Source organism: Epinephelus lanceolatus, chromosome 14 (genome assembly GCF_041903045.1).
Source record: "Epinephelus lanceolatus isolate andai-2023 chromosome 14, ASM4190304v1, whole genome shotgun sequence".
In the NCBI taxonomy this organism is placed as follows: domain Eukaryota; kingdom Metazoa; phylum Chordata; class Actinopteri; order Perciformes; family Serranidae; genus Epinephelus; species Epinephelus lanceolatus.
In genome coordinates this window covers 33,086,867-33,100,210 of record NC_135747.1, presented here as the reverse complement: position 1 = coordinate 33,100,210, position 13,344 = coordinate 33,086,867, and the positions used below count along the sequence as shown (strand labels likewise).

The 13,344-nt window shown below is 39.5% G+C and overlaps 1 protein-coding gene across 2 annotated transcripts; it reads right to left on the bottom strand.

Moving 5' to 3' along the window:
• Positions 1 to 1,673: 1,673 nt before the first annotated feature.
• On the bottom strand, positions 1,674 to 12,641 carry LOC117251580 (solute carrier family 22 member 4-like). Of its 2 annotated transcripts, none has more exons than XM_033618040.2 (11): positions 12,050 to 12,641; positions 10,536 to 10,745; positions 7,768 to 7,871; positions 7,265 to 7,419; positions 5,941 to 6,112; positions 4,568 to 4,694; positions 4,382 to 4,482; positions 4,006 to 4,220; positions 3,525 to 3,707; positions 2,658 to 2,793; positions 1,674 to 2,216 (listed from the first exon to the last, which is right to left on the bottom strand). In XM_033618040.2, the coding sequence occupies exons 1-11, from the start codon at positions 12,257 to 12,259 to the stop codon at positions 2,114 to 2,116; spliced, it is 1,716 nt and encodes a 571-aa protein (XP_033473931.1). In that variant the 5' UTR covers positions 12,260 to 12,641; the 3' UTR covers positions 1,674 to 2,113. The 2 variants fall into 2 exon arrangements, with proteins under 2 accessions (XP_033473931.1, XP_078030767.1); XM_078174641.1 differs by having other exon boundaries at positions 10,536 to 10,742.
• Between the last annotated feature and the right edge of the window lie 703 nt (positions 12,642 to 13,344).

Here is a 13,344-nt window from a genome sequence, read left to right as displayed (position 1 = left end):
GAGAACTTCCGGTAGAGTGACATTCAAAATAAAAGCCCGGAGGAACACGTCTGTCAAGAGGAGCTGAAGCGCTTATGTTTAACAGTTAATATGAACTTTCAATCACATTTTTAATACATATTTATTTTTGTTTGCAATTTGTATGATTAGGTCTTTATTAATGTTTTTTTTAATAATTATTTTATTCTTTTTTATATGTTTTTGTATGTGTTTTTTTTTTGTCAGAATCATATTCAGAATCAGAATAAGATTTATTGCCAAGCTTTTTTTTTTATTAAAGTTAGTTTAAATCTAATTTAAAACTTTAAATTTTAAATGTGCACGCATTAAAATATTAATGCCTGAGCTAGAGGACCAATAAAATGTTTTTTCTTAATTGTGTCTTTGCTTTTATTGCAAGTGATTTTTGTATTTTATATACCGTATATGCTTTCTATTATGTGCAATAATGTCAATTCTGACACTCAGCCTGTCTATTTATTATTATATCTTGCTTTTATTTTTGATAATTAGAAATTTTAATAATAATAATTTTTAACAAGAATGTAAAATCACTCATTCAGTCTGTCTTTATTATATTCTGATTCTCTTTGATGCTTCCTTGTTATATTGCCTTGTGTTTTATACTGTTTGGTTATTATACTGCTCTTTGTTTTTGTACAGTTTACTTACTTTATGTACTTATATATAAATATATTGCTGTGTACTTTATTTTTTTTTCTACTGATGCTTCCTGTTTGTACTTTTCCTTTGCTGCTGTAATATTATATGTCTTATTTGTCCTATGTCTGTGCTTCTATTTTGCATGTGGTAATTAGAGTCTAACAATGCAGCTGTGTTGTCTTATTTAGTACATATTTCTATTAACATTAATTCCCCGTTTCATTTCTTTGTAGCCTTGTATTGTGTTATATGTCCGTGCATTAGGCTACATGTTTTAAATTGTACATGACTTTGTAGTATAGGCTTATTCTGTGTTATGCTTTTCTAAATAACATTAATATCCTCTTCTCTTTTTATTATTGCTCTAAATGTTTATAAATGCTCTCAAAAACTTTGCAATAATTATAATTAATTATGATTGATCAAATATATTCTGTTTTTCAATTCACTATATAACGTCTGTCCAGGTACTTCCGATAAAAACAAAAAACAAATTGCCTCTTGGTTAACATTTACATTAATGCTTATTAATGTGCACTGTTTGTGTTGAATAAACCAATAAACTGCTGTCACATTATAGCAGGCCTGCATGGCTGTAACAGCCTTTGTAAAGAAAGCCAAACTTTTGGGATAGACCAATGGCCAAAAACGTCAAATGTCTGAGGAACGTTTCCCAATAATTTCAGCATATTCTCTGTCCAAATTCACTGTGTTATTTTCCAAGATTATTTTGAAGCATCTCTGTTTGGAAAAAATATATTTTGTAAAAATTAATTTTCTCCTTGCTTTTATTCTGAAGGACTGACTGACTCGTTTCCGGTGATTCACTGCGTGGCTCTAGCTTTATAAACTGGCGTCGTGTATCCGGGGCGGGGCCACGGCCAGACAGGCCACGCCCTGTCCAGTTCAGACCACTGTGACATTCAAAATCAGATTCATGTTCAAATAAAAACAATAAACTTCACATATGAAAACACAAAGTCAACTGAATAATAAATAAACAATAAATATAAAGAGCTTTAAATTATTTATTTATTAATTCTTTATTAAATCATTTATCACATTACATATTTACACATCCACAGGTTTCTCTGAATCATTCTGGTAGACACCAAACGACACAGTCTTTATATACACAACTAAAAGTTTTTATTAACAGTTCTGAATTTTGTGTTGCTGCTGCTACAGGAGCAAAAATACACCTTACCACCTGGAGACTGTACAGTATACATATTCAGATCTTCTTCATATTAACTACAGATTACAGTCATTGGTGTGACTCTTTATTTTCTATGAATGTTTCTTTTTTGTCTCAGTGCTGTAGGCTACAGCAGAGACAATTTCCATCCATAAAGTGTCTTGTTCGTCAGTTCTACACTTGTTTTGGTGTTTTCCAGCAGTTTCAGTGCCATCTGTAGTTTTGTTTGTATTCGTTTTTGTGTCAGGAGTCTTATAGATGAGTCGAGCAGATGACCTCAGGTGCACTAGTCTGGTCTTTAGCAGATTTCCCATCATCCTTTGAAGGCGGTGTGGAGGCCCACGGCCACCTGAACCTGGAAGCCAGATGAAGAGAGTTGCATTATGTAGGCTGCGCATACACAATGTTTTTTCATTCTGTTGTCAAGTGTTTGTCTTAGATTTTTTTAAAACATTTTTGAGACGGATATGTGACTAAAATAAGCATATTTGCCTCTCATAGATATTTTGAACACATATTTGTGTTTTGGTTCTTCATTGCCAGGTGCTTTCTTTGTTCTTTCGTCTACACTTTGTGTTGTTGCACCTATTTAAAACTCTGATGTCATGTTGGAGACACGCTTCTACTTCTCTGTATCATATCTAAAACTGACCAAATAACACAGAATAAGTCCGTATCTTTGAATTGCAATCAATTTTTTCACTGCATTTCAAAGATCCATAGTCAGATTCGTAGACTGTATACTTTTTCCTATGCTAAACATTTGCATCACAATGTTCAGGTGGATATGACTGACCCCTGTGTGACCGCCATCTGCTGGATGGTGTCGGGCAGCGGCTGTCTGAAGGTCTCGGGCAAAAGAACGCAGACTAGAACACTGAGCAGTGACAGAGAACCCACAATGATCCACGGCAGGAACTGATAGAACACAGCTGGAACAAAAACAAGACAGAACTTTATGAGCATTGAATTAATCCGAGTTACAATAATAAACTAGAATTTCCGCCTCATGGCTGTATGCCTCTACATATCAGTCAGGTTTCTCTTACAGTTTACATTCATGTCTGTAAAAACATGAGTGCTTCACTTTGTCACTCACTGTATTTCCTCTGTTATCAGTCTGCGCCTTGTTTATCGTCCACAGAACGAGGCTGCACGCCAACATTTTCAGAACAAAATAAAACAGGCTGCAGTGAGAGTCTCTCTCCATGGGATATTTAAAAATAGCAGGTTTGTGCATTTAGTCCTTCTCAGGCAAGCTCAGGGGTTTAGTTTTGCTGTAGCCCACAGGAACGACGCTCTGTGACGCTTTTTTTTTCTACAAATGAGGATTAGAATATATGCCTTTCACATAACCCGGTCGAAATTAGTATATATTTTTAAATGCTTGAAGTTCCACTCATTACTAATGGCTATGGCCATGGCTATCGCCAGCGCGGAGGAATAAAAATTCAGACAAGTTTCTCTTAACCTCACCAGATAAAACCAAAACTATCTGTATCTTAAGGTTTAACTGAGGACACCTAGAAAAACTTTAGTCATTTGGGTGAACTGACCCTTTAAAAGCCAAACCTGAATGCATCAGAAGGGCAGCCTCACAGCTGTTACTTCAGCTGGTATTGTACTGCTACTTTATTCTATATGATGAAGTGAAAGGTCTCACCCAGCTGCATCAGGTAAGGTGAAACAGACGACCCCAGTCTGGAAAACATGGCACAAGAGGACATCACAGTGCTCCTGATGACCGTGGGGGACAGCTCACCAGTGTACACGTACAACATCCCGCTGCCAGCCAATATGCCGAATTTACCCAGCAGCACCAGGGTCAGGGTGACAGATGGATAACCTGCGGGGGAGAGGTGTGCTATATGTTAGTGATAAGGGAGAGGAAACACTCCTTAAGCACTCAAGAAAAAACCCTTATTAGCTACACGTTAAGTTATTTCAGTGGTTAATCTGCAGCTGTTATCATTGTTAACTTTGTGTGCTGTGCAAGAACAGAAATCCTTGTCAGGCATAGCAATGTTAAGTAAAGGGGTGGGGCTTAGTGAACAATCAGTTGTTCCGAAAATGGTTCATTGTTTCGAGTTTTTCAACATGATGAATACAGTCACAAAGAAAGGATTACAGCTGGTCGTACTCACTGTTCAGCGTGATCTGAATGAGGAACAGAGCTAGCGTCCCCATCAGGGTGAAGCAGGTATACGACAAGCGGCGAGGAAGACTGCGTGCCGCCAGCCAGCAAGCAAAGTATGCTGGCAGCTCAACAGCCCCCGACAGGAAGTAGTTCAGGAAGGGGTTGCCGTAGAGTCCAGACATGTTGAAGGACAGTCCGAAGTAGCTTAGATTCAAAGAAAACCTGCAAAAAAACAAAAGAATCAAACTTAAATGTTAGCGCCCTCTAGAGACTGCAGTGGATGAACCTATCACCCTTGCTATTATGAGCACTAGCAAGGAGGAAACAAGAAAGTTAAGGATTTCTGGGGGAAATTATATCAATTGAAAAGTGCCTCAACTCACCAGATGAGCCACAGAATAAGTGTTAAATGTCGAATGTTTGCTGTCCTCAACAGATCCAGGAAGCTGGGGGACTCTGCCTTCTTGCTTTTTGCTTTTTCAGACTGTGGACAGACAGAGATTACAGCACAATGTTCGCTGTCCTTTAGGGTAAGTGTGTCGATCAAGGCTGAGGTTTAAGGTTCTTACATTGGCTGAGGGGAAGATGACACATGGAGCCTCCACTTGGTTCTCGAGAGCTGCGGACCTCAGCAGGAGTTCTGCTTCCTGAAAACGGCCATGAGACACCAACCAGCGAGGAGACTCTGGAATCAGCCTGGTTTACAGAGAGTGGAAAATGTTTTGGTGAAGATTGGGGAAGGAGTCTAGATCATCCTGGTTCATCCGTCTGTGTGTGACTTCATCAAGCTATGGTAGGAATGATTAAGGAGTCCACACAGGTCATAAAATTCTCTGAGAAGCTCTGAAAATGTCCTCAATGCACCAAAATACAAGGCACTGACCTTGTGCCTTTGGTCTGGGTTTAAATGAATGTTTTGAGTATGTGCAGGGGGGCACGGTAAAGCTAAAACGAGTGTTAAGCTGCACTTTAAACATGCACTAAGGTATTCCCTAAGGGATCTGACACACCAAGTCAAGGGTTGGCTTTTGGTCAATGTCAGGCTGGCAGTGAATGTCTCTCGCGCTATTTTTTGTTGAGTGTCCAGCACTGTTGGCACTAGTTGGCTCTTGACTGCTTTTCTATGGCCGATTCAGCATGTTTGAGTTGGCATTGGAGATGGCAGATCCTCTTTGCTGAATGAAATCAACTGATTGGTAATTCAGCTCAGTGTATGAGAAGAGAAACGGAAATGAGAAAAGAAAACAAACTTAAGTGAGGAGGTTATGAGATTTAAGCAAAGTTCTTACACAAGGTAAGGCCCCGATCACACAGAAAGCATTTTGCAGGTTGCAAAACACAGGGTGCACTTCTTGGCAACATTGTTTGCTAGTGCACAGTAAATATCCATTATTCTTTAAACATTGGGTTATGTTGTTAATGTGCTAACTGGCTAACTAGCATCTTGAATCCGGTCTGTTGGTCTTCTGGTTCCCCTTTTTGAATGACAAGTACAGACTAACGCTGCTTTCTAGTGGGGAAAGTTATTTCCTCTCACTCAGGCACAGAACGTGTATGCTAGTTGGCTATTGGCTGTAGTCTTTGCAGTGTGTTCAGTACAACTTTTTGGTGGAGACAATGCAATGCCTGAGGCAATGCAACAGTTGGTCTTTGTCACCACTAGTTCGTTGATGTCAGTTTGGTGTATCTGGGCCTTAAGAGGGTTATTCCTCAGTCACTGTGTGGGTGGGAAAACACTGCACTGCACTAGTTATCACAGCAACAGTTATTTTATTGTACTGTCTCTTTTGACTGTCTGAACAAAGAACTTTGTTTGTAATACATCAAAGCACAAAGTAGAAGGCAGAGGCAACATCCCACAGCTGGATATCTTTTCCTGTCATAAAAATGTCACCTGCACACCAATTGATAAAGTACTGCACATGTACTGAGGTCATCTTACCACCAGAGGGGGATACAGACCAGGCCTGGCACAGCCATGGTCAGTGAAAGGTGTCTCCAGCTCCTGACCACGTAGGCAGTGACAGGCAGCAGCATTGTACCCAACACATAGACCTCAGGCATGCAGAGGCTGGAGAAGAGAACTCTGGTCGAACCGGTCAAGATCTCTGAACCTGTTGAGGAAACATTATAAAAAGTATCAGGGAATGATACTATGACCTTTTTGTCGGTACAGTTTCTGTTGTCAAGGCTGAAATAATTATGGTATAGTAGTAGCAGTAATAGTATTGACTGAAATGACCCAGTAACAAGAACTATTGAGACATCTTCATTCAAATGAAACCAGCTAATTACTGCAAGTGTTCTTCGATTTAATGGGGTGTGTGATTGGTTGGCTACAGCAGCAGCTACAACCCATACAGTCTGTGGTATGGTGAAGTTGAGCGTGTTGTATTTGACGGAGTTGACAGTTCAGTGTGCCAGAGATGCCACCAAAACAGTCCAGGTATCATCAGATACTTCGTAATTCATTTGTAATTTTAAAACACACCAAACCAAAACTCAACCGAGCTGTTTTTCCTTTTTTGTTGCAGAATTAAAAAAAGACAAAAACCAATCCAAAGCAGTTCATTTGGGGTTTCTGGCAACTCCTTTTCCCTTTTTCATTTGGAGATGAAAAATGGAAGTCACGTTTTTTTTGGTTTGTTTTTGTCATATTAAACCAAAAAGGAAAAATGAAGGCACGGGGTCTATTTATTTTTTGTTGACAGACGAAAAAAGAAGAGTAAAATGACCTTTTTTTTTTTTTTGGTTTAAAACAAGAAAATGGTTGAATTTTGGTGTGATTTGTCTTTAAAATGCAAATGAATTAAGAAGAATCCAATGATGCCCTGACCCAAAACGTTAGGAAGCTATACTATACGCCCGATTGGCATTTTACACAACTACATGCCTCCAATTAGATGACAGGTATCCGATGAAGTAGAAAAAAGGTGTCAAATGAATTACTGTATTGATATTAATATCACTTTAAGGGTACTGGTATTGTCATTTTTTTAAATGATACCCATCCTCATTTGTCAGCATTTAAAAAAAGCATTAATATTTGTTGGCATGAAAAGCCCTCTCAAAACAAAACTGGTGCTTCACTTTGGTTGTAATGATTTATCTTTGGGATTGAAAGGCTTTGTCTGTATACAAGGCAAAAGCATAGAAGAAGATTGGTGTGAACAGAGTCAACAACAGAACAACACTAGAGCGCACAACCAGTGGAGAGGAGGACAAATGTCAGAAGTCACAGTATCCTGAAAATGAAAAAAACATACCCAGTACAAACACAACTATGAAGGTGGTGATCTGACCAATTCCCAGCAAGAAGAAGAGTATGGTGAAGACGGGCCAGGATGGAGCAAAGGCCAAGGCACTGCTGAAGATGCTCAGCATGGCAAGGGCACCGAACAGTACAGGCTTCCTGCCAAACCTGAGGTAGAAATACAACAGAAATTAGTGTCACAGACGAGACACTGGAATGGGAAAGCGTTGTTGGAAGCTAGCATATTGGTCTCCCAAGTTTACGGCAAACCATGAGAGCTAGGTCTTTAGATTTTTGGCCTGTCAGCTAATGGAAATTCAAAATTATGTTGCTGAGTTTTAGCTATACATTTCCTTTTTCCATGACATGTAGCAATCCTTCATCTTTTTGATCAATGCTAGGTTAGTTCACAGCTAACTGCCAGACATACTTTGTAAAACGTTTTACCCCTGCTAACTCTGTAGCAGCTAAGAGGAGCAGCTACAGAAAACAATTTGAACTGGAGCTGAAAAGTACCGATCAGAGATCTGTCCAGAGATGAAACATCCGAACAGTCCTCCCAGGAAGTAGACGAGAGAGGTCAGAGGCTGTTTCCACTGGTCGTCACACACCAGATTAAACTGGAAGACAGAGAATGAATGGGAACTCTGCAGCAGACATGGAAATATAAACTGGAACAAAACATTCATTGTAGACTGGAATATAAAGCCAACCTGGTAATGCAACCAACAAATGTAAAACAGACATTAATTGGAAAACATTGGAACAAAACAGCCCAGAGATCAGTCCTCCTCTATTTGGTCTCTTCCTGTCCTGACCGTTAGTTTTAACAGCCTCCAAGTTGCTTATTATTGGTGGAGCATCAATCTCAAAACCCACCAGCTTTTGGTCTGACAGTGATAAGCTTCTGGGGGCGATGGCCAATATTTTGGTTGTTCCAGTGTAGCCTACAGATATTTGGCCAAGACTTTCTCTTCCATGTCTTGTCATTTTGGCTAATCTTTGCATATAAATGGAGATAAATGACTTTTTAAAAGTTAATAAAAAAAACTGTAACGTTGTCAGACAATAGCCGATGGGTTCAGGGACTGCATAAGGTAAGGTAAGGTAAAACTTAATGTCCCCGAGGGGCAATTTGAGATACAGAGAGTAGTCATGAGTACAACAAAACAGACGACATATAACACACAAAATCCAGTATCGCACACTGTCAGGGGTAAATCATAGACATCAGTGGTCACTGCTAGTTAAGATAAGCGATAGCAGACGGGAAAGGACGATTTCTAAAGCTTTGTGCTACATTCAGGGAGGCATCTCAGCGATTCCACGTCTTTTGCTCTCCACATGGACTGTTCACCTGCAGCTCAAACTTGATTGGACAATACTTCTCGGGCGTTGCCTACATTTTCTGTATACATGTGCAAATACCTGTTTTTAGAGAAATCAGTGGGGCTGGAACGTTGGCCATTCTCCTGAGCTGTTTTTGTTACCTTCCTGTGCCAAAGGTTTGGTTGCCCACCCTTGAAATGCCTCACAACTGGCACCAAACTGAGATGAACTTTAGATAGTTACCTCAAAGGAGTAAAAGGACATAAATCACTGTGTGGTGGGGGATATGGTTGAAGGATTGCCTCCGCCCCCTCTGCCTAATCATCTATATTACCAAGTTGGGTAACACTTTATTTGAAGGTATCTACATAAGAGTGACATGACACTGTCATAACTATGACATGACATGGTCATGAAACTGTCATGAACATTATGTACATGTCATAAACATTTATGACTGCTGTCATTAAGTGTCATTTGGTTTTTGTAATGACAAGTTGACATTGTTTGGGTTGTTCTGATTATGACAACTTGACATTAATCAAAATGACATTACTGGAAGTTGTCCTTATGACAACTTGACATTAACCAGGATGACATTACCAGAAGATGTCTTTATGTTAATATCAAGTTGTCATTATAAGGCCATCCCAAACAAACGTAATGTCAACTTGTCATGACAAAGGCAACTTCTGGTAATGTCACTTTAATTAATGTCAAGTTGTCATAATCAAGACAACCCAAACAATGTCAACTTGTCATTACAAAAAATGAATGACACTTAATGACAGCAGTCATAAATGTTTATGACATGTGCATAATGTTTATGACAGGTTCATGTCATAGTTATGACAGTGTCATGTCACTCTTATGTAGATACCTTCAAGTGAAGTGTTACCCAAAGTTGCCTGGTCAAATGAGTCGTACTAATTTTATTTGGTTGCTTATTTACATGTTGCCCTCTAGTTTGAGATGCACTGCCTGCCCTTAAATACTGTGCTTTTTTTAATCTTAAATACAGGAATTACAAACGTTAATACCTCTTCCAACAAGGGAACATAAAATAGATCTCAAATCCTTCACTGTATTAATTCAATAAACTATGTACGTTGTAGATATCTGCGGACTAAACTGCTTCGGCAGTCGGTTTACAAGTTATTGATACATTTTACTGTATATTGTTTCATTCTTCTTCCTATGTGTTTGTAAGTGTGTGACCTTTGCATTCCCCTTTTGTAAACATCTGTTGTTACTTGACATCATCACGAGATTTACATTCACTATAATCTCGTTTTCAAAGACAGTCCATTGACTGTCTAACTGATACAGCCGATTACCTAACATGCTGCGACAGGTATGTTCCTCCCAAGCAGAATGGCTAAAGATTGCCACAACAACGCAAAAGATGTAACTTTGGAAAGCTTTGGAAACTTTAAGAGTTCAGCAAAATACTGAAAATGTAATTCTTTTTTTTCTTGGATATTCCAGGATGTTCTAGCTAGATTTAGTGTTGTATGTATCCTCATGTGCAGCAGCATCGAGTATATTTAATTCTATGGCTTTTCCCAGTGAGCTCAGAGGTCAAAACCTGGTCAGAAGTAATATGTGATATAGTTTAGCACAACATCTTCTTTGTAGTTGCACATTACAATAATCTGCATAAGTTCTACTCAAACACAAACATGAATTTAGTTGCTGCAGAAGTTGTCATGTAAGTGCAGGAGACACCAATCCAGTTTTGTTATTTGAGGTGGGTCAATGATTGGTGGCTGCTGAGAGAGGTCACGACCCCTCTGTGTTGTACAGACAGAAATTATTCTGACTCGACTGGATTCTTACATAACAGTCTAAACAGTGACAAACAGTGGATGGAGGAAGGTGGGGGGTCGCCAGTCAAAACAGTAAAAGTAAAACTAAGTGCATTAGTAGATGCGGTAACAGCAGTAGCACCGTACCTCACTGACTACAGTAGACTGGTAGTACTCAGAACTGTAGCTCCACCCATCTTTACAGCCCTCCCGCTTCAGGTTGGAGAGGAGGACATCTGGACTCGACAGGTTCTGGATCAGGTTCAGGCTGGTTGTGTATCTCAGCGCAGACAGGTTCTGCACCAGGTCCAGTTCATACCGGCTACAACTGCTCCTCTCCAGCCGCCCGTCCTCCTGCTGAACAGGAAAACAACATCATCATTAACAGTCTGGGGAGGCAGACCGCATCAGTCCAAAGTAGACCAGTTCTAACCTGCACTGAGATAACAACCTGGATCCAAAGCTGTATTGTCAATTATTAGCTGACCCCATTTTCATGTATTCGAAATCCTTCGAAAGCTTGTACTCAGACATCAGCTGTGTTATGGCTCAGCATGCGATTGGGTATGTATAAATAAATAAATAAATAAATATAAAGATAATTATTATTTGTATTACATACTATAATGACATTTAATGTTAAATGTGTGAATGCAGAATCATCTAATTAAATATGCACTTTCAACTTTTCCAGAACAGAAATCCAAACTAAAATAAACTCCTAAATTTTGCTGTCAAATTAAACTCAAATGATTTCACAGAGTGAGTTTTGGATATCTCTTTTTATCGCTTCATAAATAAAAAATAAAAAGTATCCATTTTCAGTCTGTTTTTGGAAATAAAATGTTACATATGATATATCAAGGAAATACTCATTTTGAGTACTCTGGAAGTTCATTCATCCATTCAATGTCGTGCATGTATGATGCAAGTTATTTGCACATATGAAGCAAGGCAACACTAAATATTCTAGCATTCAAACTGGTGCGAGTAAGGCAGCAAGAACATTCGCATTGCGTTTGGTGTGAGCACATTAGGCTTGAACAGTGACCTCTAACCCTTTGAGTTAGAGAACACTGAACAAACATTACATCGTTTGCTATTTGGTTTTTGCACAACAGATGCTGAAATAAAGTGTTTTATGGTTTATTACACACTTGTGACTATTAAAACAAAACCACTGTCCCCATATGAGGACATTATTTTCTTCCAAAACTACTTACTGCTTAGTTTTTTTACTTATTAGGTCTTACTTATCCCAAACAGCTAGGAAAAATGCAAGATGCATAACCGACAGGAAGACAGAATTTTGGTCAAAGGAATAAGATACTGTCCTCTGCAGTTTTATTGTTACCATGATAATAAATGTAACCTCAACTTACGGAGGCAGATCCCTCCCTACACTGAACCAACAGTAACCAAAATGTTGTCTCATCATAAAACAATCATTTGTAACAGTTTTGGAAGTCACAGGCGAATAACGTCATCCTGCTGATGGAGGCATCAGATCAGAAAACACTTCTGTGTGTTGCTCTGGAGAAGTGACACATTTTAGAGGACATGCTTGGAAATGGAAATGGAATTTCAAATCAATCAATCATTTTTTTCCCACTTAATTATAACTTTCAGAATCACTCAGTTCTGAGCTAGCCATTTCTGACCTGTACTGGGATGCTGGCCTGGATCCAGTCCTGGCTCAGGTTGGCGTGGGCAGGGATGTGGCAGTGGTGGGAGGGCGTAGCCAGCAGGAAGATGACGGACAGCAGATTGTATCCACTTGGGATGGCGGTGAAACAAAGCAGGAAGAAGACTCTCCTCTGGAACGGGCCCCAGGTCCCCAGGAATGACACTGACTCCTCGTAGTCCTGCATTTTACTGGAATCTACTGTTCGACTCTGGTTTCTACTGTGCGTCTGCACTAAGTTCTTTAATAACCACTGTAGCAGCTAACAGTCAGGCTGACCATGTATGTGCAAAGAAGACCTGTCTTGAATCTGCAACTACTTTAAGAGCTACATTTAGAAATGTTACTACCCTGCCAAAGTTCTATTAGAATTGGTGCAAAAACGACCAATATATAGGCAATATTACAACAACAAGTACAAATGATCTCTGTTACAACAAGTACAAATACAGTTCTCCTGCCTATAAGTGCTACAATAAGTGCAAATACTTCACATCTCTGAATTCAAATACTGTTCATACTCCTGTTGCAGCAGTCGTCAGTGTCTCTCTGATGGACCTTTCTGAGGCTTCACACCTCCTTTATCCCAAACAAGACAAAAGAACTCCACCTCTCCTCCTCAACCCCTTCTCTTCCTCCTCCTTCTCTCAAAGGTCTGTGCTTATAGTGCAACTACTTGTTGCAATCTACACTTTACACCCAAAATAGACGGGAAGACAGCAGAGCAGAGGAAAACACTGTATCCCTTTTAAACATGAAGATTATTGGGACTAAATGAAGAAAAAGGGAGGGACCCAAAGCTCTAAAAATATAGAGTTTTACTCTAAAGCCTTGTGAGTTAGCTCAAATCAAACTGTGTCAGGAAGCTGATGAAACCAGTGGTTCTCTACCCTTTTTGGGGCCAGTGCCCCCCTGTCCATTATTCAGGTCCCTCTGAGCCCCCCATCAGTTAAAATGTAGGCAAACTGTCTTCCTTGAGTATTGTGTTGCATGTAAAAGCATGTCACTGAATGCCAAATAACAGATTTGATAACAGTGACCTTGACCTTAGACCAACAAATTCTAATTCAGTCAGGAACACTTTAGTCTAAGAAAATTTTATTTCCATTTGCAGTATTATATTTGGCAGTATGGCTCTGTTCTGGGGCCCTTCTGCTTTTCCTCAGGCCTACGCAGAAAGCCTCATCCTACATGGAAAGCGGAAGGCAGAGAGAGCACACCTCTCTGCCCTTCCATGCGCCTACATAGAAAGCCTAAGGCAGGGAGAGCAGA

What these genes read in the sequence shown, in the direction of transcription:
- LOC117251580 (XM_033618040.2), bottom strand. Translation starts at nt 12,259, where the DNA reads ATGCAGGACTACGAGGAGTCAGTGTCATTCCTGGGGACCTGGGGCCCG. An exon ending in TCTGGACAGATCTCTGATCG is followed by an intron (nt 7,420 to 7,767) that starts GTACTTTTCAGC and finishes TTTCTACCTCAG; the next exon opens with GTTTGGCAGGAAGCCTGTAC. An exon ending in TCATCTTCCCCTCAGCCAAT is followed by an intron (nt 4,483 to 4,567) that starts GTAAGAACCTTA and finishes GTCTGTCCACAG; the next exon opens with TCTGAAAAAGCAAAAAGCAA.